Below are 24,248 nucleotides of genomic sequence, written 5' to 3'. Positions count from 1 at the left end.
ACCTTCTAAAATATTATTTCAATCCGATCGCGACTAATGCTTCATGTCGACTCCGGTTTCTTGCTTATAGTTTCACAGGGACTTAGAGCTTTTTACTTTTCAAATTCGAAGAAAATGCCTTTAAATAGGTTCTGTGTCAGAAATATTACTTTACAACCTATTGATTCTCATTGTTAAAAATTTTATTAACATACGTAAAAGCAATCTTCTTTAAATTGGACTGATCTCTCTACCTAATTGAATACTCTCGCGAAGCGAATACGAAAGGAAAATATTACAAAGATTATAGGCGATTAGTATTGAGCAAACAATAAAGTTGTTTTTTGTTTCCAGGCTACCGGAATGACACCGTTAATGTATGCAGTGAAAGACAACCGAACTTCGCTTTTGGATAAAATGATCGACTTGGGATCTGACGTTAGTGCTAGAAATAATGTAAGTAGCTCTAATTAAAGAGTAGATATACTCGTAGTTACCACGTGTTGCATAAGTACGAATTAAGTTTTCCCTCAAAATAAAATACTTTCACGAGATCCTACGTTGTAAAGAGGTAATTACCTAGTATCTTGAAATTTAACTCGGACTTTTCCAACTTAAACTCGGAAAGTCCGATTGTGTTTCTGAATGTCCGAATTGAACCAGAGAAATCCAACTTAAACTCGGAATTTCTGGCCTTTCTTCTGAGACAAAAAACGCACAAAAGAGACTTTCGATATCTTACTATAGCCACTAATAATAACCAATTATCAATCAAATAGTTAAATTCTTGATAAATATCCGAAACAACCTAAAACTATTGTAGAATAGCATCTTTCTGTTCCACAAAGGTTCGACTACCCGCCTACAACAGTTGAAAACAAAATTGAATACCAAAATCCAAAAAAAAAAAATTGTACGACGATGGAAAGATCCGAGATTCATTTTAATAAAGTTTAATAAGTGTGGCCCATGTTTCATTTTTAGACTTATTACTTGTTGTTCCAGTAAAATGTTTACCAGTGCCGTAGAAATTAAATTTTATTTTGTACAAGAGAAGTTTCAAACCCCTGTAAATGTAACTAATCCATTAGACTTGAACGTATATAACTTTTAACATTAACTTCAAGATTTTAAAAACAAGATGCAACATGATCCAAAATCTAAATTAATCTTCAAAATTTAAACCTTAAACTTAAATCTTAAAAATTCTGATTTAAATTCATCTCATTAACAGTTTAGAAAACGAAGTAGCGTAATTTTATCGTCCTTCTTATTCCAAATCATCACGTTTAATACTACGGAACTTCTACTTTAGCGCCTGATACTCCCTTTTGTAGCTACTTCAACTTACTTATAACTTTATTAGAACGAAAAAGAACAAACTGAAATAGCCCTTATCATACAGCAATCGAATGTAGAACACGATTTCTTAGTCTATAAACAAAAGCTCCATTCCAAGGGTTTAAATCGTGGTCGTAAACGGTAATCAAAAGTTCCTTGTCCACATTTTGGGGCCAAGGTGCGCAAACCTTGACACTGATGATTTTATCGATGCAAATTACATACGGTTAAGGGCGCTATTTCTAATATATCTTTGATTACTCCCATTTCATGTTATTATACGTGATTTATACCAAAGACATATATTTTCGGTTGGTATGCTTTGGCCCCTTTGTACGTCATTTGTACGATATGGTTGCGTGTCCTTAATTGTATGCGTGAAATTAGTTTTCGACCACTTTTAATAAAAAATTAACCCGGTTCTAAAATACCACCCGCACGTTCTTTATTTGCATACAACTCTATTTATTTATTGATTGTATGCACTGCTAAAGTACGGGAAAGGCATTTCTCTGACTAAGAAATTAGTAGGAGATGAATGTTGTATAAAACTGGTCCTAAGCGAGATTCTTGTGGAACCTCCGAATGCCCAATTCCTGCTTTGGCCAGTTCAATGGAACATTTTTTGGATACTATGTGCGGAATAATTATGAATGAAACATGCATCTTAGAAAGTTTTTGCATTTCGACATGATCCAATGTTTTCTAGGACAACTGCAAAGTAATTCAATTTGAAAATGTAACTTGCAACCATTTACTTTCAAGATCCAAATGCAAAGCTTACCTCGGATCGCAAGAAATTGGGCTTCGTAAAATAGAAAACAACAAACGATATATTTTTTATACAATAATCAAAAGTTTCCTCAATCCCGTTTTATTTCAATACCGATATTGATCTTTCTTATTCATGAAACTGAAGGTAGAAAATATTTAAAAAATCAATACAATTTGCATATACCTACCAGCTGCGTTTAAAACTGTATTATTTACTCTCCGTATAAATTTCAAAACGGGATTAATTAAGATAACACTTTCGCGTAGTATTTTTAATTAATAGGCACTTACTACACGCATTTATTTTCTATTCGGACTAACACATTTTGTGGAATATAATATCGCAGGAATTTTCAAAATCTTTGAACGTGTAGACGCTAAATTCGGGTATTTTACTCCATTACGTCAAAACTTTTTTGCATGGATGCCGCATATTTTTGGAATGAAAAAACTATCGTTAAATTAACGATTCAATAGTTTTAAGGAAGCCCTAACCGATTCAAGCCACTTTTTTCATTATCGCAATTACTTGCGGATGTAGATAGCAGTTTTCCTATTTTAAATAGAAGTATTTTATTACGCTCTGGCAATATACATGAAAATCTACGTGGTTTGATACCACATTTCCCTACACCTAGCATTAAAGGTTTTTTTGAGCGCTGTTGACTTGAATCTGAAAGAGTCTTCTAAAATCAACAATATTGACTTGAGGCTACTTGGGAATAATTTAAATTTTGATCACTCTTTTACAGGGTGTTTTAAAAGTAATGGCCAATTTTAATAATTGCAAATCTTAAAAAGATACAACTAAAGTTATTAAAGCAAAGCAAGTAATTTACTGGTAAGATGTGCCGACATGATTACAACGAAACGCAACATTAAAGAATCGCTACAGTGATAATAATGCATTCTACTATAAAGTAGACATTGCGTGTAATGTAGGTACGCCTAACGTCCTACTTTACATGTATAATTTGAGTGTATGCATTGTAAGTCGAGATTTTTTTCCGAAAAGCTAACACGTCATCGAGCTTACCCTGTAAGGATACCGAAGTCTGCTAAAGGAAAATCTTGAATCAACAATTCGGCACGCGATCATTCTGTACCTACCTGGTACATCAAATCGAATTTGGACTGTCGTAAATACATGCTATGAAATTGTTTAGGAAGCACCATCGCCCATAAATAATCGTACAGATCATATAAATTAAGACTAACATTAATTTATGTCCACGGGCAAGTCGGGCCTTCAATACGAAATTTATGTCAGCCTTAATTTCGAAAGTAATTTGCAATTTTCATCGAGTTAATGTTGCTTTAATAAACGAGAAAGGTTTCACAAATTTCTATTAATCGGTGATGATAGATTGTGCATTAGCAATATTGGGGGCAAGACGTTTTATTAATCGCAATTACCCTTGTTCTTTGATTTACGATTTTTATCAAGGACAGGTCATCATAAAAGACCTGCGAAGTCATTTTCTTTCCTAGTTACTTTGAAAGGCACTAATTTGGATGTCGCTTCGGTTTCAGCCCTTTTTTGTGCTTGACACATTGTACACACCTGTCTTGTTATATTTCATTGGTACATTTGCACTAGTCCCCGAGTATAAAGTCAACAGTAAAGAATAAACACCTTATAGTTTACGTATGCCTCAGTGATAGCTTAATGGTAAATCTTTCCTTTGATCTTTAGACCAATTTTACAGTACATTTTGATAGAGAAAACTCAGAATGAGGCCTTGAATAAATTGAAAATTGCGTCAATTTCACCCAAACGGTTACTGCTATCCCAAAAAGGCATTATAGATAATTACCTATAGCTTTATTTTCCGTACCCACATGCGTCCAGAAACTCACCATTTTCCAGCCTAGGCAAAAATATCACTAAAAATTGGCTCGTAGAACTGATTGCTTTGACATATGTAACTTAAAATTAAATGGTCACAATGCCCAATTAATATTTCACCGTTGGCGTATTTCTAGTATAAATTCATTTATGTCTTACTAACCTATCATAGCACATTTTATATCTGTGATACGCGGGCATAAAGTACCACTTTATGCCCTAGGGCATTAAGTATCACCATAGTAACTCATTTATACTTAATGACAAAACAAACAAATATTTGCAGGTCATTGAAAATTAGAAACGTCAATTATTAATTGTCAATACCAACTAAATCACAAGATTGGCCTTATTTCGTATAGTTTCTGGAACTTCTTGCTCATTCACAATGAATTGAATTATTTAAAATTACGTTTGACGTTTGGATGGTTTCAATCACATTAACAAATTCGAACCACGCATACTCGATCAAACATAATGAATGATTTTGTAAACGAATTTTGACGAAGAAAACTAAGTATTTGTAAAACATAAAATTGTGTATGTACCACGGGCATAAACTGATGTTTATACTCTCGGGCGACTAAAAAGCTCTCGGGCCATAGGCCCTCAAGCTTTTTAACTCGTCGCCCTCGAGAATATAAACATCACTATTATGCCCTTAATACATAAATAACTATTTTAAGCACATTATGGACTCGGTAACATAGTAATAATTATTAATTCGGTAAGTACCCTAATCAAGAAATGCGAGTTTTGCTTAGAGGGTTTAGTGAACTTAGTGTTTATGGCAAGAAATAGATACTGAAAGTTTACCTACTTTCAACCTGCAAATAGGAATGCCAAAAAAATTTCCCGACGTAAACAAAAAAAACACACTAACCGCTAGAACAGTGTATTTATCTGTCACTGTAAACACTAAGCTGTATAAGTACATTATATATTTACCAGTTCTATGAAGTTTTCAATGATGATTACCTAGCTAGATTTAATATCATCAAATGAAAGATTGATAATTGTTAATGACGGTATTAATAATTTAGCTATGAAATGTGAACCCAACAACTCAAAATCTAATTTGAAATACCCTAAAATTGAATTTAAGAAATTCGGAGGTGAACTCAAGAATTGGTTACCCCTTCTGGAGCTAATTTAAAAGAATTCAGGATGATGATACAATTGATCCCGAAATCTAAAGCCAGACAAATAGTAGGAAGTTATCCACAAATTGGAGCCAGCCATTAAATCATTTCCAAAAGTTACGATGATCTTTCAACAAGTAATAAACCATAAACAATGACAATGCTTGGTAATAGAGAAAATAAATTGTTACAACTAATATAACCTTTATGTCCATTATCCTAGCAGAGCAAGGTCAGGAGAACACAATCAAACATATTACATAATTAGGTGCTAATTAAGTGCCTTATTCCCGAATCAAATGCTCCTTTTTTTTAATTATTACATGTTCTGCCAGGTTCATATGAACTCAGCAGAGCACTACCTCTAAAAACCAAGAAAATGAAAAGTGAATTAACTATAATTAGGTGCTAATTAAATGCCATATTTCCGAATTAAATGCTCCTTTTTTTAAATTATTACATGTCCTGCCAGGTTCATATGAACTCAGCAGAGCACTACCTCAAAAAACCAAGAAAATGAAAAGTGAATTAACTATAATTAGGTGCTAATTAAATGCCCTATTTCCGAATTAAATGCTCCTTTTTTTAAATTATTACATGTTCTGCCAGGTTCATATGAACTCAGCAGAGCACTACCTCAAAAAACCAAGAAAATGAAAAGTGAACTAACTATAATTAGGTGCTAATTAAGTGCCCTATTCCCGAAGTAAATGCTCCTTTTTTTAAATTATGACATGTTCTGCCAGGTTCATATGAACTCAGCAGAGTACGACCTTAAAAACCCAAGAAAATGAAAAGTGAACTAACTATAATTAGGTGCTAATTAAGTGTCCTATTCCCGAATTAAATGCTCCTTTTTTTTAAATTATGAACCTGGCAGAACATGTAATAATTTAAAAAAAAAGAGCATTTAATTCGGGGATAGGGCACTTAATTAGCACCTAATTCCTAAATAAGGAAGTCAAAATAAACAAATTACAAGAGATCAAATTAAACAAAACTTAAACATTTATCAATTCGAATACAAGACAACTCCGCGTTTAATTGAAAATCGGCAACCAAATTTACACCAAAAATAAATTAATATTCCATATAGAGGGTGACCCATTATCCTGCCCATTATAGATGCCGGTCCCAAACAGAACGTCTGCATAAGGTTGTTTACACAACAGTATATATTTGGAAACTAAAAACACATAGTTCATTTTCATTTGGAATAAATCCACTGTTACCCAAAAACGCTAGAAAATCATCATTGAGTAGATGGCTTTGATTTTCATGATTTTGAAAATTGGAAACAGTGATCATGATCATGTTAATGGCTTGTTATTAATCTCTTTCTTTCCAACAGGACAACTACAACGTCTTGCATATTGCCGGCATGTACTCCAGAGAAGATGTAGTGAAGCTGCTACTAGGGAAAAGAGGAGTAGATCCATTTTCGACCGGAGGAGTAAGTACATGATTTGTTATCCTAAGTTGCATGTCGTTATTATTTAAAGTAACGTATGCGTTCAATTTCATTTTAATGCATAGAAAGTGTACCTAAGTAGAGGTAAGCACGCTTCAAAGTTATCAGTTAGAACGGCCACTATATTTAGACAGAATGACAAAGAAGTTGGGTTAATTCCAGAAATTCGCATGCCAATTTTAATTCCCGAGCGCTGTAAAGCAAAAAATTTATGATATTGAAACCTAAATTGTACAGTTTCCATAGTTACAAAACATTAAAATCTACATGAATTGGTGAGAACTTTGAAGTGTGATGTTACAGTTAGTCACGATAAACCCTCAGCAAAGCTCGTTACGGCATTGCAAGGCTAATCGTTTCCAAATTTTTCAGTCGAGGCAACAGACGGCCGTCCATCTGGTAGCCTCGAGGCAAACGGGAACGGCGACCGCAATCCTTCGGGCTCTTCTCGCCGCCGCGGGAAAGGACATTCGCCTGAAACCTGACGGGGTGAGTTGCATGCGTTAAATTACCTCAACCGAAATGAAAAATGCGCGATATGATAATAAAATGCCTACATTTCGTGCATACCTTCGCCACTAATAGTTAAACGGATAGATACCTATCCCGTAATTGGTCTAGATGAAAAATTGTAATTTCAGTTTAATTTCCTCTGTGGTTAGTTTAATTTTCGAATGTTATTACTATCTGGTTTTTTTTTGGAAAACGTTGCACTATCTATATTAATCAAAACTTTAAGGATGAGCTGAGCTGATGTGCAAAATATTCAATTAGATGAGTAGGGCTTAAAGCTCTTTATGAGATTCAAGTTTTTCAGTTAGGGTTGAGCTCTGAGCGTTAATTTAAAGACATTGTTACCTATCTAGTAGGCTCAGCATAACTGTCTAAATACTACCCGTTGAACCAGCAAACAAGATATGAAGAATCGCAAAGGTTTTTCTGACATTCAGCTCGCATTCGGAAACACGACTTTAAATCCGGCTCATATTCGATAGCACTGCTCCTTGTCCTCGTAGAATTAGATTGGCGAATGTTTGACATCGTTGTCTCTTTTCGTTCTCGAGTTAGACGAGGAACAAACGGACAGAAGAACAAAACTAACACACTGCCATCTTCTAATTTAGGAAAAGGTTTCGACATTACCGGTCTTTGAAACTCTACAAGCCATTACAATGTTGAATATCTACAGTGAAGAACGATAAGCAGAATTTTTAATTCGAGAATGGCACCGTTGTTTTGTTGCTGCTTGTTTGTGTTTAATTCGTCATCAGCTCTGCTTTGGAGTTTTCAACGTTTAGTTCAGTGCGTAGGTATGGATTTCAGATAGCACTTCTAGGTTGCAATTATACTGCAACGGCCTTCGTAGCCTAAAGAGTTTTTCTTTTGACAAAGCTTTAAAATGCTGACTAAAAACGGTGATTTCTATGCGAAAATTAAATGAGTTATCTGCTGTCGGCTAGCTCAAATCTTTTTACCAAAATTTTACCTTTTTAGTGGTGTTGCTTCCTGTTTTTCCTTTTACTCGCTGAAAATTAGCTATATACCAAAATATCTATCTCTTTTCCACCTTTCAGCAAAAGAACAACACTAAATGTATGTTAAAAATAAATCAAAAATTAGAATATTTCCAGAACGCGATTTCCCTTTTTACAATGAATTCGTTTATCGATATCGCATTCATGTTCTGAAAAATTGCCCATAAGAAAACTTTCCCTTGGAATAACTGCGATCGACTCAATTGTAGAGCTATTTCCGTGGACAACACCGACCGCCGAAAATTTCCCCCAAAGAAGACTCTTATTGAAGTATTCTTCCTCCACAATTGGAAGTACAGAATGCTCAAATTCGTCCTCGAAGGTGCTTTAGCTTTCCATGAAAATTTACAAAAAATGTACCTTGCTCATTCAATTTTAGTTTGAGTTTCTAATAAATGTTCTTTTAAATAAATCAAACGAAAAAAATTACGAGTAAATAGTAGGTATATTAATTTTGAAATTTTGATGTAATATCCAAAAAGGCTTTAGTAATTGTGTAGTATTGATTCATAATTCCAGAGTTGTATGTTTCATTCCCTGCATTTTGCGATATAATTTTCCCAAACAGGTAATTCCTTGATTTTCTATAAATAACTGTGATCGGCAAAATATTGTTTTTCTTTGAAATATTTGCATTTCCAGTAGTTCAAGCTAATATTTCTTTACATATAAATTGTCGGTCTAGAACCACTAAATCTTATACTTTTTAAGGTATTTTTTCAAAAATTTCCCCGGACCCCCTCGTCTTTCCCCTCCCGTTCCGGGATGTCGCCCCCACCCACATATTTCTATTAATCCGTCCGTGGGTAGAAGAATGAAATACGGGCAGTTTATTGAATGACAGGGCACGTAAGCATGGTAACGACGCTGGGACCGTTTCATCTGCGGTCTTGGGCACCTATATATTATAGAAAATTAAAAAGGGAAACGAGTTCTAGCACTAGCTCAACCCGATCACAATAATGCGCGAGCTATAGCCATTCAATTTTATTGATCGTCCACTTTTAATCGCGCAGTTCAATCATCAAGATTTTCCTTGACTCAGATGCAGAACTGTAGGAGTAGTTAAGGCCTCGGACAGACGGACGGACAGAGCAAGTGGCTGCAATAGCGCACCCAACTTCGTTGGAAAATGCGCTAAAAAGTAAATGGCAAACGATTTACAAAAAGCGCTACTTCAATTTCAGTTTATAAGAAGAATCTTACCCTAAAATTTTAGAAGAATTAGATTACAAATAACGAATGTGGGTCTAGGCATGCGCAAAACAAATTTATTTGATTTGGCATTAGTTTTACCTTCATTCGAGGTGCCTACATAGGTATAACATTTCATTTAAATATTTTAACACATAAAAAATTGGATTACGCATGCACAAAAGGAATTTTTTGATTCGGCATTAGTTTTACCAAATATTTTGATTTGGCATTAGTTTTACCTTTATTTGAGGGGCCTACATACAAAATTTCACTTAAATATCTGAACACATAAACAAATTGGATTACGCAAATACAAAGTTATCATGCATCCGGACAGACAGACGGACGGATTGACAGATGGACAGACAGACGGAAGCAGATAGACGGGCAGACCGCGATACAACATTATAAACGATCTCGAGGATCGTCAATAAACGGCAAAAGTGTAAAATTATGCTACATGAAAAAAATAGATTTTTTACCATAACTTTTTTCTTAAGCGGCACAGAAAAAAAATCCTTTCTTGGTACAAGCCTCGACACCACAACGGACAATAGCTTTTAAGATAAAGAACTAGCAGCGACCGGACGGACGGATGGATGGACGGGCAGACGGACGGACAAAATGGCCACAATAGCGCGTTTTTTTATTTTTGCGGAAATGCGCTTTAAAGAGGTTCAAAGGGTCACAGTAAAAGCGAGACAGTTTCCAATTTTTTTTCGAGAAAATTTTTTTCAAAGGAGGGACGTACTATTAGTATACCAAAGAAAATGCCGATTCCAGTGATGTTACTTTAAATATTTTTCAATTGTATAAAGTATTGGTCGGTTACCTTTAAGAGTTTGAAGCGGGTGGTTACTTGACGTAACCATAATATTCTTAAAGGAACCGATAATGGATATGAACGATGAACCAGATTTGTATTGTACTTATCACTGAATCCATACAACAGAAGAGAGTAGAGGATACGCTGCACGGCTTGCTACGCGAGCAGCAGCTCGACCCAAAAAAAAGGATTAGCCATAGCAGAACTTTAATTGCGAGTCAGCAGCGGGATAGTCGCGCGCGACACCGCCAAATGTGGGTTCTAACTGATGCCAAAATGATCACCCGAAAATTCGTCTTAAAAAAAACTTGTTTCTAGGTAAATACACCCCTGTAAGATTCGCCCTAGAGCCCCGTCCTTTAAATAATTACGTGCCACACAATTTCAGCTCGCTTCTGCTTCTGACACTGACATAAAATATCTTTAGACAACTTTTCATCAAAACAACCCTTCACCAAGTATATTATTCATCCCGGTAATGTACGTCCTCCAAATTTATACTTTTTCTCCCATCCCTGAGTGCTCGTTCGTTACACATCTCAAAAATCGGTGGGTGAATATACAGTGTGTCTCAGATCGCCTGGGATTGCATGGGTAACTTTCTTGCTATACAGAGTGGCCCAACGAGAAGTAGACAGAGGGCTTTTAGGGTATTAAATTTAGAAATTTCGAAAAATCCTCGAACACGTCAATTTTGTATTCGAGGGGGACAACTTTTGGAATACAAATCACGAATCCAAGTCTTCACCCCTCTACGTGGGGAGCTTAACCCCTAAAATTTTAAATGGAATCCTATGGCAAATGGCACGTTATTTGAAAGCCAATTTAATCTTGATTACTAATCTGCTTTGCTTTTTAAATTCTATTGATTCGTTTCGGAGATATTCGCATTTGAAATGGATTTTTCCCCTGATTTAAGTCCTTTAGATTATTCTTGTGGGGATATTTAAAGAATAAAGTTTATGCTACTCCGCCCGGAACATTACAAGGGTTGCGAGCACGTATAACCATAGTGTAAGAATAGAATGCACTATAGTATAACTCAACAATTTCGAGCGATTACCCCTGAAATCTTGCAACATGTACGGCAACGTTTTGAAGCAAATCTTTATTATTGCATGGAAGCAGACGGAAGGCAATTCGAGCATTTATTGAAATAAATGTTATTTGTTATTTTTTGTACAATTTAAACCTTGTATTAAAAATTTTAATACAAGGTGACTTAGATCGCATTTGTTTTGGTTTTTTTAAAAAAACCATTTCAAATGCGAATATCTCCGAAACGAATCAATAGAATTTAAAAAGCAAAGCAGATTAGTAATCACGATTAAATTGGGTTTCAAATAATGTGCCATTTGCCATAGGATGCCATTTAAAATTTTAGGGGTTAAGCTCCCTACGTAGAGGGGTGAAGACTTGGGTTCGTGATTTGTATTCCAAAAGTTGTCCCCCTCGAATACAAAATTGACGTGTTCGAGTATTTTTCGAAATTTCTAAATTTAATACCCTTAAAGGCCTCTGTATACTTCTCGTTGGGCCACTCTGTATATTAAAGATAGAGAATTGATTAAATAGACAATGTTTTGCAGTTCACAGACTACTTGATTAAAATTCAAAAACCGTTGATATAACTGGTGTCTTATTTTCAACCTTATGTTATGATAGCTCGTTGAAAAGAGAATTAAAAAATCTATCAAGTAATCTAAAAATCCAATACGGCGCCTATTTAACTTTAGTTGGTAAATGTTCCTCAAAAGTAGTCATCTTGAATTTTTTTGACATCAATTCTAAATGAAGCGTATCAAAGACAGTAACTTTTATATAAAACTTTTTTTTATATCTCTTATACTTTCGATGATAAGTATAAGACATTCAAGGAAATGACCAATTTTAGTTTTTTAAATTTACATCAAACCTTTTCCGGGAGTGAATGCTCCAGGGGCGAATCTACTTGGAGGCGAGGCGTAATACTTGCCTATACCAAAATGAGATTCTTGAGTGAAGTTTTGCATCAGGATTTATTAAAATTAATTTAATTAATTATGTGCTTCGTCTGCCATTGACACTTTTATGAGAGAATAAATGTAGTATATCCCATTTCCGGTTAATTCGCAACCTTCTCTTTCGTATATCACTGTGAAGGAGTATCTGGGACATACATTCACCTGGCAAACTTTTAAAGGAACAACTTCATCAGTGGACAATGGACTAAGACAATTTGCTTAACTGAGGAAAAATGGATACTGGTAAATTCGCTACTGAAAATCCACCCTTGAAGTATTTGGTCCTAAAGGGAACTCGCTCATAGAAATTTGTCACCGGAATACACATTCCTTGTATATGGGAAACCGCCTGTGACACTCGCTCACCAGCAATGTGTTCCAACAAAAATTAATACATTGATCGAAGCTTCACGTTCCTGAAAGCTCCTCCTCATAAGAATTTCTCCTGTACAAAGTATCTATACCACAAAAATAAAGTGCTTGGAATCGAAATTATAAGTATGTACTTTAGTAGAGAATAATTCGATTCAATTGTATAAGACTGGATGCTATGGATAACGGTAGAAGTCATATTATATGATTGCTCCATAACCCAATATCAGGAGGATATCGAGCTTTATTTAAAGGATGCGTGACAGCAGTAACTAGAAAACTATAGTCTACCTTCTGAAAATTAAATATTCCGATATTTCGCATAGGCCATCCCATTGATATGTGAGTACTGAATGTATGGAAATTACATTTTTTTACAATTACATTTTAAATTTAGAAAACTTTCCATGAAAGTTGGAAATAAATCACGACAATCGTATATTATCAAACCATGACTGCAAGTTGTAAATATCGATTCCATTTAACTGACAATATTCAAAATAAATTTCGCCAAGTATATCATGCATCAAAATTAAACAGTCCTGAATGGATTGCGGTTAATAAATGCATGTATAGGTGACTGACCTGGCCATTACGTATTTATGTATGCATCATTATGCAATCGGAACTTCAAGCGTGAACGAAAATGAATGAAGAATATGTGTTAACCGTTGTTTTTTTGGCAGAAATTACAATCACATTCTGGTGACAAGCACGAACAGGTCCTTCGCCTGCCTCAATTAGATTTGTTCGTAATTAGTTAATTGGAGACTGCTGTTTCTATCTAGAAAACTGCACAGTTTAAGTAGGTATACTTTCATTTCGTGGCAAGGTGTAAACAATTAAATTAAAAATTAAGGAAAATTCTGTCGCGCATTTTCGGAAAGATTGGTAATGCAATATTATTTGTGTGGGGCTAGAAGGGTTCTAAAAGTCAAGTTGTACCAGGCGCCCATCACAGTATCCTAAACACGCGAACATCGAAACTAAGAAATTGTGGGCCTAGAAAAATCATTCTACCCCAATTAAAGCATTCTTATTCTTATAAACAAACAAATAAAAAAGTTTCTCAGTTATAAAATTGACACTTTCAGAATTACATTTCACATTTCAACTCGAATCACTTTATCAATTACAACTTATCATTCGGAGTTGTTATTACTGCCTTCTACGAGTACTTGAATTACAATTAAAACTATCAATTTCAACTGACTAATTGCTATTTTATGAATTGCAACTTGTTAATTCGAACTTACAGTTAACAATTTCTGTACCTACTTATTTCATCTTGCTAACTAGAATTACAGTTTCTTCTTTGGTATTACAATAAAATACTGAATTGAATTCAGAGCTGGGCAGAATACTTTCAAAAAGTATTTGAATACGAAATAGTAAATACTTTACACAAATCAAAGGTATTTGAATACTAAATACTTTTACGTCCAGCACAAGCGAATACTAGATACAGATACATTGAAAAGTATTCAAATACTTTAAAAAAATAAGTATTCAAATACTTTAAAAAATAAGTATTCAAATACTTTAGAATGTATTCGAATACTTTCATAAGTATTCGAATACTTTGAAAAGTATTTCATTAACTTACTTTGAAAGGTATTGGAATACAGTAAAAAGTATTCAAATTACTTGTCACTCAAATACATTAAAAATTTGAAATAGTATACTAGATAAAAGTCTTAATACTACTGAAAAAATCAAGTTATACTTTGATTGGGGTTAGCTTGTTTTATATTTCTATTGTTATATACAAATTTAAGGTGAGTAAAAGCGTAATATTATTATTATATTATTATATACGAGGTACCTACCAGGACCTTTCTTATACCAGTTATATGCTTAAGAATACGTGTACCAGTTTTCAAAGCGATCGTACGCCGTGCACATGATACGTACGCCTTTCTGAAATTCATCCTAGCGATTTTGGAACAGATCAATTTTTTACCATCCGTTTGTCCGTGTGCATGATAACTTGTTTAGAAACGTGCGATCGCTTTGAAAATTGGTACACAATGGTCTTAAGGATATAAGAAAGGTCCTTATTGTTTTTAAGTTACGTAGACTATCGAGTCAAAAAGTTTCACTCCAGGATCGTTCGGTATTCAGTTGTATCGGATTTTTATATTTGATTTTGTGACAATGGAAACTTTCCATAAACATTTCTAAATTGTTCTCAAATATTTGAATAACTTAAAAGTACTGCTTTTTTTTGAGGCCGGAAAAAAAATGTCTGAGATCGACCGGGAAAAAACATTTTCTTATAGAATTTGGCCCGTAGAATCCATTATTTAAAACAGTTTGAAGATTGGGCTACTAGAAGTTACAGCCCTTTGAATTTTTTTTCGCAATTAGTTTTTTGTCCATAAATTTTTATTGAGAAGTCTGATCGAAAAAGTACGAATTGTTTTGGATTCTACGCACCAAAATTAATAAGAGAAAGTGTTTTCCCGAGAAACTTTGATACAGTCGATTTTTGGTAAAAAAGGAAGGTTATAACCTGCCTTTTTTGAGGCCCGAAAAAAAAATTGTCTCAGATCGACACAGAAAAAAAATTTTCTTACAGAATATGGCCTGTAGAATCCATAATTTCAAACAGTTCCAAGATTGGGCTACTAGTTCAAAAGTTACAGCCCTTTGAATTTTTTTCGAAATTGGTTTCTAGTCTATAACTTTTGATTGAGAAGTCTGATCGAAAAAGTACGAATTGTTTTGGATTCTACGCACCAAAATTAATAAGAAAAAGTGTTTTCCCGAGAAATTTTGGTGCAGTCGATTTTTGGTAAAAAAGGAAGGTTATACACTGCCTTTTTTTGAGCCCCGAGAAAAAAATTGTCTCAGATCGACCCGGAAAAAAAATTTCTTATAGAATGTGGCCTGTAGAATCCATAATTTCAAACAGTTCCAAGATTGGGCTACTAGTTCAAAAGTTACAGCCCTTTGAATTTTTTTTCGACATTGGTTTCTAGTCCATAACATTTTATTGAGAAGTCTGATCGAAAAAGTACGAATTGTTTTGGATTCTACGCACCAAAATTAATAAGAAAAAGTGTTTTCCCGAGAAATTTTGGTGCAGTCGATTTTTGGTAAAAAAGGAAGGTTATAACCTGCCTTTTTTTGAGGCCCGAAAACCTGCCTTTTTTGAGGCCCGAAAAAAAAATTGTCTCAGATCGACCCGGAAAAAAATTTTCTTATAGAATGTGGCCAGTAGAATCCATAATTTCAAACAGTTCCAAAATTGCACTGCTAGTTCAAAAGTTACAGCCCTTTGAATTCTTTTTCGACATTGGTTTCTAGTCCATAACATTTTATTGAGAAGTCTGATCGAAAAAGTACGAATTGTTTTGGATTCTACGCACCAAAATTAATAAGAAAAAGTGTTTTCCCGAGAAACTTTGGTGCAGTCGATTTTTGGTAAAAAAGGAAGGTTATAACCTGCCTTTTTTTTGAGGCCCGAAAAAAAAATTGTCTCGGATCGACCCGGAAAAAAAATTTTCTTATATAATGTGGCCTGTAGAATCCATAATTTCAAACAGTTCCAAGATTGGGCTACAAGTTCAAAAATTACAGCCCTATGAATTTTTTTTTCGACATTGGTTTCTAGTCTAACTTTTAATTGAGAAGTCTGGTCGAAAAAGTACGAATTGTTTTGGATTCTACGCACCAAAATTAATAAGAAAAAGTGTTTTCCCGAGAAATTTTGGAGTAGTCGATTTTTGGAAAAAAAGGAAGGTTAGGTATTCAAATACTATGCGAAGTATTCGAATACTTCTCAAAGTATTCAAATACCTTGCGAAGTATTCGAATACTAAATATTTGTGAAAGTATTTGAGTTACAAACACAAAATACTGCTTCCATAAAAGTATTTAATGACAAAGTATTTGAATACTTTGAAGCATTTGAATACTAAAAAGTTTTTACAAAATCGAATACAGCCCAGCTCTGATTGAATTATACTGGAAGCTTTCGAAACTGTAATCGGATAATATGATTTACGTAGGTACACTTCCGTTTGTGACATTTTCAAGCATTTGGTTTTTAAACGAATACAGCCCAGCTCTGATTGAATTATACTGGAAGCTTTCGAAACTGTAATCGGATAATATGATTTACGTAGGTACACTTCCGTTTGTGACATTTTCAGGGTAAACCACTTTCTCTAGGACTACAATTTCAGCACTTCTTCGTACAATATTATAAGAGACACAAAACAAGGAAATAATAGGTGGAGACTAATTTTATGTTACATTTGAATGATAGCTTCTTTTTGTTTTTAAGTTACGGTATGTTTTGCTGGTTTTGTGGGGCTCTGTTTCAATACAACGACAGGATATTCCAAATAATTGCCACTTTAATGGCCTAAGTTCTAACAGCTCTACCTTGATTTAGCAGAACAGCTTGAAAGGAAGTCAGGAGTCAGTTAGAAGCACAATGAAAACCTTCAGCCAACGCCACTCACAAATGATGGTTCTGCCACAAGAGTCCGGACATGATTACTTCGCGAAGAAGTTGCCCATGAATTGGTCATGAAGTACAATGAATACCTCAGCTCCCTGTCAACGGCAGCTCCCAAGCAGAGACAAACCACCAGCATGCCGTCACTAGCGGTAACGACACCTGGAGGGCGAGGATCCTAAGATATACCTCCCCCCAGGGGCGTAGCTAGGGTAGGGCAGACAGGGCACGGGCCCTGGTCGCCGTTCAAAAGGGGTCGCTAAAATCGCCAATTATTAAATTTAAAAATCAAAATAAACGACATCATATCAAACAATCCCATGGAATGAGTCGTTTACGTAAGGGGTACCGATGACCGATGCACTTGTTCGTTCGCCATTTGTGCATGCTACGCCACTGCCCCCCCCCCCTGACTCAGCCTGAGTCACACGCACCCACAATTTACAAAATTACGAAACTTATCCACGACACACGGGAAGAACTGGATGAGAAACACTCCAATAGCTATTGGAAGTAAGTATAAACAGATGGAGATTCCTTGCAAATTTAAGGCGCCGGGATGATTCTTGTTAGCTAATTGGGATGAAGATTAGTATTTTTTTCCAGAAATAAGATCAAAATTGCCTTTTTATTCCTGGAAAAATTTTAATTGTGTATTGTTTTACAGTTTCTTTGCTCTGATAAAGGACGAATCAATGTCCGAAATATAAGCATGTAAAATGCAGTTTTGATTTTATTCCTGAAAAAATACTAATTTCCATCCCAAAATCTAGGACGCCATTCAAGAAGCCCACGAGGATGTAATGGTAAACGGCGAATTACCTGATACTGCAAAGGAAACGGTTCACGTACTCGCAGTATCGCTCTGTGAGAAGGAATTACGAGAGGAAAAGGAGTACGAAAGGGTTCTTGTCCCACGGATACAGATACCACAATTTGAAGGCGATTACACGACATTGTTTATTTAGAACAGAACGAACCGCGAAAATTAAGGAAGGAATATTCTCAAAAATAACAAGGAAATGCAAACTAATATGGAAATATGTAGACTACTAGGAAGCCTAAACGGAAGATAATTAAAAAAGCTATGTAAGATCGACGCATCAGGATTTCCTGCATACTAACGTAATATACGTATGTTAAAGACGTAAATATCTGTAATATAAATAGTAAAAATAATAAAAGTAAGCATCAGAGTGAAAAATGTTAATTACAAAAAAGATGTGTCTTGATGAGATCTACAAAAAAGGCTTGTACACTTTTTGCGCCGGGTTCAAAATAAAGGCGCGAGAGGGCATTTTCTAAATGTTATACTATGACCAAAGATAATTGCATGATTCTATTAAAAGTAGTCGGAAAGTCAAGTCAGGACTTTACCTGACAACTACTTTATATTATTATAACAGTCACACAATTGTCTGATAAAGGAAACTAATTCTTAACACAAAGGAGATAAACAAAATCCAAATTTCGAGCGGAGCATAGTCCTCGCTCTTCTCCAATATTCGTTAAACTTACATAATTTTCCATACCACACCCGTACTTTATTATATTCATAAGTATTCCCACGAAACATACTCGCGTAGATGATTAAAAGTAAGGTAGTTATTGAAATAATCAGATTTTGAAACCGGAAGAACCTCTGTAGAAATGATCCGGGACCACATGTGCTAATTAGAGAAAGGTCCTTTTTGGATAAGTATCTGTTTATGTTTCTCGCTATACGGAAGATGATATTGAATGTGCCTGATACGCTTTGTTCTGTTTCAGAGAGGAAAGATTCCTCTACTGTTAGCAGTGGAGGCCGGCAATCAATCTATGTGCAGGGAACTTTTGAGTTCCCAAACGGCGGATCAACTCAAATCGGCGTCTGCTAATGGAGATACGGCACTCCATCTGGCTGCGCGCCGAAGGGACATTGACATGGTAATCATTCCCAAAATTCGACCACAAATTGAAACGTTCCCGTTTAGGTGAGAATCTTGGTAGATTACGGTACCAGCGTCGATCTGCAAAACGGCGAAGGTCAGACGGCTCTACACATCGCCGCGGCCGAGGGCGATGAGATTTTGGTAAAATACTTTTACGGGGTACGCGCCTCGGCCAGCATAACCGACAATCAAGATCGCACCCCAATGCATTTGGCCGCGGAATACGGGCACGCGAACATCATCGAGCTTTTGGTCGATAAATTTAAGGCGAGCATCTTTGAAAGGACCAAGGATGGATCGACGCTTATGCACATCGCATCCCTCAACGGACACGCGGACTGCGCGATGATGCTGTTCAAAAAGGGCGTCTATCTTCACATGCCCAACAAGGTTCGTTTATCGACTTTCTGCACGCATTAACGAGAATAAAATAATCTCGGCCATCAATCTGCCTTTCAAGGTTAGGAAAAGCTAACGTTTTCGTGTAATTCTTAAAGGTCATACGAATCATTATTTTTTTCAAGAATAGAGCAATAAAAGTGGTTGCGCAATCTTAAATATTGGTATTCAACATTCTTTGTCATGCAAATAGGGTTTATAATTTTGCATCTGTTTTATTCAGGATGGCGCTCGGAGTATACATACGGCGGCAAAATATGGTCATATTGGCATAATCAATACCCTTCTACAAAAGGGAGAAAAAGTGGACGTAACAACTAATGTAAGTATATCATGACGATAACGATGCAGCTTTTTCTTACAAATGCTTAAAAGGAAAATTACACTGCTTTACATATTGCGGTGGAAGCCGGAAAACCGCTAGTTGTAGAGACTTTACTAGGATACGGCGCCGATGTACATATTCAAGGTAATTTATATGTGGCCGCATGTCAGCTGGTAACGTCTGCAATTTTTTCTAGGCGGTAAATTAAGGGAAACAGCTTTGCACATAGCTGCCCGAGTTAAGGATGGTGATAAATGTGCCTTGATGTTATTAAAATCTGGAGCAGGTCCCAATATTACCACAGACGATGGGCAAACTCCAGTTCACGTTGCTGCCAAATACGGAAACCTTCACACACTACTTTTACTACTCGATGATGGAGGAGACCCCCAGTTCAAGAATAAGGTAAGCACATCTTATCGAGGATCTGTGAAAACCTTCGTATTTTAGAACGCCGAAACGCCCCTGCATTTGGCGTGTAGAGGGTGTAGGCCAGACGTCGTGCGACATCTAATTAATTACATAAAACAAAATAAGGGTAACGAGGTAGCTGCGCAATACGTGAATGAAGTTAACGATAACAACGAGAGCGCCCTACATTACGCCTGTGCTGTGACCAAGGAAGAAGTCGACGTTCCCTTGGCCGACAAAGAAGTCGTGAGGCTCCTGCTGGAAAACGGAGCTGACGTAAATTTGCTATCGAAACACGCTCACGAAACGTGCTTCCATTACGTTGCGGTTTCCGGAAATAACGACGTCCTGATGGCGATGATTTCCCATATGTCAAACACAGACATGCAAAAAGCTCTGAATAAGCAGTCGGCAATCGGTTGGACCCCACTATCAATAGCATCTCACAAAGGTCACACGGAATTTGTAAATAACCTGCTGACGAATCACGCGAGAGTAGACGTCTTTGACACCGAAGGGCGGTCGGCTCTGCACTTGGCCGCCGAAAAGGGCTTCCTAAAAGTGTGCGATCTCCTCCTCACGCATAAAGCGTTTATCAACTCAAAATCGCGAGTTGGCCGAACGGCATTGCATTTGGCGGCCATGAATGGCTATACACACCTGGTTAAGTTTCTGATTAAAGACCACAACGCCGTGATCGATATTTTAACTTTGCGTAAACAAACACCGCTGCATTTGGCGGCAGGTGCCGGCCAAATCGAGGTATGTAAATTACTTCTGGAACTAGGAGCCAATATCGATGCGACCGACGATATGGGGCAGAAACCTATCCATGCGGCTGCCCAGAATAACTTCTCGGAGGTGACCCAGTTATTTCTGCAACAGCATCCGAGTCTGGTAATGGCGACGACGAAGGACGGAAATACGTGTGCGCATATTGCGGCAGCTCAAGGTAGCGTTACTGTCATCGAGGAGCTGATGAAGTTCGACAGGCAGGGGGTGATCACCGCCAGAAATAAGCTGACCGACGCGACGCCCCTGCAAATAGCCGCGGAAGGTGGACATTCGGAGGTTGTCAAGGCTTTAGTGAGGGCCGGAGCGTCTTGTACCGATGAGAACAAGAGCGGATTTACGGCCGTGCATTTGGCGGCAAAAAACGGCCACGGGCAGGTTTTGGAGGTTTTAAGGTCGACCAACACTCTTCGGATAGTCAGTAAAAAGTTGGGGGTGACGGCTTTGCATATCGCGGCATACTTTGGACAGGCTGATACGGTCCGGGAGCTGCTCACTCACATACCCGGCACTGTCAAATCAGAACCGCCGAGCGGCGCGTCCCTAGTGCCAACGCTGGGAAATGAATCAGGAATGACTTCGTTGCATTTGGCGTCGTTTTCGGGTAACGAAAACGTCGTAAGGTTGCTCTTGAACTCGGCCGGTGTGCAGGTGGATGCAGCCTCGCACGAAAATGTAAATTTAATTCTTCTAACCGAGCTTTTATAATTAGAACCAATTTTGTAGGGTTACAACCCCTTGCATTTGGCATGCTTTGGTGGTCACACGACAGTTGTGGGTTTATTACTAAGTAGATCCGCCGAACTGCTCGAGAGTCACGATAAGCACGGTCGACGGGGTCTACACATAGCGGCGACTCACGGTCACTACCAAATGGTGGAAGTTTTATTGGGTAAGATTTATGACACCCTCTACGCTTGAATTACATTGATTTTGTACAGGTCAAGGTGCGGAGATCAACGCAACGGATAAGAACGGATGGACGCCTTTGCATTATGCGTCAAGGGCGGGCTGTTTTGACGTCGTAAAATTACTGACCGAATCTGGGGCATCTCCCAAATCGGAAACGAACCTTGGCGCCGCCCCGATTTGGTTCGCAGCCTCTGAGGGCCACAACGACGTCCTCGAATACCTACTAACAAAGGAACACGACACCCACACGCTAATGGAGGACAGAAGATTCGTTTACAATCTCATGGTCTGCTCCAAAAATCACAACAACAGGCCCATGGAGGAATTCGTCCTCGTTTCACCGGCACCCGTTGATACCGCCGCTAAACTATCCAACATACTCATCGTACTGTCCAACAAGGAGAAGGAGCGAGCTAAAGATTTAATCGCGGCCGGTAAACATTGCGAGTACATGGCGACCGAATTGTTAGCTTTGGCCGCCGGTTCGGAATCGGCCGGAAGAATCCTTACGGCCACCGATCGGCGGAACGTCGAATTTTTGGACGTACTTATCGAAAACGAGCAGAAGGAAGTGATAGCTCATACGGTCGTTCAGCGATACCTCCAGGTAAAAAAATGGTAGTTTCATTCAAACACCAACCAAAAACGGGTCCGTGAAGTGACAGCCTAGGCAGGAATTATTTTCGTAAACGTGCCATAATTTAGTGCTACTATGCTACCCCTTTGCCTAATTCCGTGAATAAAATTCAAAACGTTGTGCCCCATTTTCTGCTAATTAATCTTGGTATTTAATATTGTATCAGAACAGCGTTTATTAGTATTTCAGAATTTTCGAATGCCATACTCTACTCTAATGTTAAATTCAAGCTTTCTATTAAATATTATAATCTAGTAACTTACTAAGTAGCTATCGCTGGTAGTTTTAAGCTTTGGGCTAAGCCCTTTTATGAATAATTCAAGTTTTTAATGCACAACTTCCCATCCCGATGTAGTGTATGTTATGTACAGTTTTTTTTCAAAAGTTTGAAATCAATGATATATGATGTACTAATGACGTTAATGTGTGACTATTAAAATCAGTGCAATTACCGTATCGTTTACTTGGGTGGAGGGGGGAGGGGGAGATTTGCTAATTTTTCCTCACGCGGGTGGAGAATTAAGTGACTTTTTTTGGAAAATCACTATATGTCCCTGGAGAAGTAATTCGTGGATAATGTATCGTATCTGATCAGGTGATGGCCTCTCTTTTTTATGCCTTGTAAATTGCTCTCCTTTCTCAAGGAATACCAATTTTGGATAGGTTTCCTTCATTTTATTCCCCAGTCCCCCGCAATTCTCAAAGTACAGGAACCGGCAGCTAAGAAGACGAGAGATGACGCGAACCCACTATTACATTTTTGTAGGAAACGCCGCGCCATCCAGGGATATCCTGCACAGTAATATTATTAGTTTTAGTGGCACTTATTGGTGCGCCATTGTTCCACACTGGCTCTTCCTGCAGACTCTAAATTGCTCATCTGCGCATGCGGCGTTCTCGCCTTCTTAGTTGCCGGTTCCTGCAAGTAATTTTAGATATCGACATTCTGTGTACGTTTTTACTTCAATTATTTGTTGAAATGGCGAATTGTAAAGATCAATGTAAGCGCGATTGTTAATGTATAGCTGCACAAGTTATTGTTAGGTAGTAAAAAATGACACTGGTACACGTAAATGTTAGGCGCTCACTACAATTCCTCATAAGGAACCTCCCGTTTAAGTTAATCGAAGTACCAGGTGTTCAATAAAGCTAGTAGCTTCCATCAATGTACGGTGCGTTCATTAATTCTGCTATAATTCCTATACGGAAACGGGTGCTCCGTTACGGTTTAATGGAATAACCATCGTCCGAACAGCTTTCAAATGATTGAGGTATGAGTTTGCAGTTTCATTGTCATCAAAACTAATCGATCAAATATATAACAAATTAGGAAGCACAAGGGTGAAAGGATCAATGGTAATTGATCAAATTCACCCCGTATATTAAAAATTTAGAAATGCTAGACGAGTAACCTATAGGAACATTTCTAATTCCCGTCAATGTAAAAGCAGGCCGCATTTTGGAAACAAGAGTATTTTTTTTTACGTTTTTGCCAATTATTCAATAATTTTTTTTAACACGCTGTCTGGAAAAATTTTCAAAAAAGCTTCTACGGAAATTTTTAAGGTTTTTGAAAACCAAAAATATTTTTAAGAAGATTTAGTGTTTAGTGTTTGCTGCACGCTGTAAGGGTTTAATTATATTTACAGGGGTTGAATGTTATTCTCTACGGCACTGGTAATAATTTTACTGTAACAATTATTTTTTTGTAATGATTTAATTAAATCCACGGCTAGCTCAGTAATAAGTAAACTTTATGACTTACCTCGCAGAAAGTTGGTTCTTTATGTCCCCTTATAATTTAATTAATTAACCCGATTTTTTAATATTTGTAATTAATCCAACGCGTCGTACATTTTCCTATTCAAAAGATTTACACAC

General features: G+C 36.9%; 1 protein-coding gene across 4 annotated transcripts in view; it reads left to right on the top strand.

Annotated features, from left to right (window-relative positions):
- Nucleotides 1-333: 333 nt before the first annotated feature.
- LOC116176473 (serine/threonine-protein phosphatase 6 regulatory ankyrin repeat subunit B) overlaps nt 334-24,248 on the top strand; it is a gene marked incomplete at its 5' end in the record, with an annotated part of 44,846 nt that continues 20,931 nt past the window's right edge. For all 4 annotated transcript variants that reach the window (XR_004146446.1, XM_031495066.1, XM_031495065.1 and 1 more), the window contains 11 exon segments: nt 334-435; nt 6,437-6,538; nt 6,929-7,045; nt 18,731-18,886; nt 18,934-19,281; nt 19,514-19,612; nt 19,666-19,759; nt 19,812-20,020; nt 20,066-21,493; nt 21,545-21,710; nt 21,760-22,337. Coding sequence is in view for 3 of the 4 variants with exons in the window: in XM_031495066.1 (XP_031350926.1) it covers nt 334-435; nt 6,437-6,538; nt 6,929-7,045; nt 18,731-18,886; nt 18,934-19,281; nt 19,514-19,612; nt 19,666-19,759; nt 19,812-20,020; nt 20,066-21,493; nt 21,545-21,710; nt 21,760-22,337 (3,399 nt within the window).

This window comes from Photinus pyralis, unplaced genomic scaffold (genome assembly GCF_008802855.1).
Source record: "Photinus pyralis isolate 1611_PpyrPB1 unplaced genomic scaffold, Ppyr1.3 Ppyr1.4_LG7, whole genome shotgun sequence".
In the NCBI taxonomy this organism is placed as follows: Eukaryota; Metazoa; Arthropoda; class Insecta; order Coleoptera; family Lampyridae; genus Photinus; species Photinus pyralis.
Note: the sequence above shows the minus strand (reverse complement) of the source record. Positions and strands in the feature narration are given on the sequence as shown.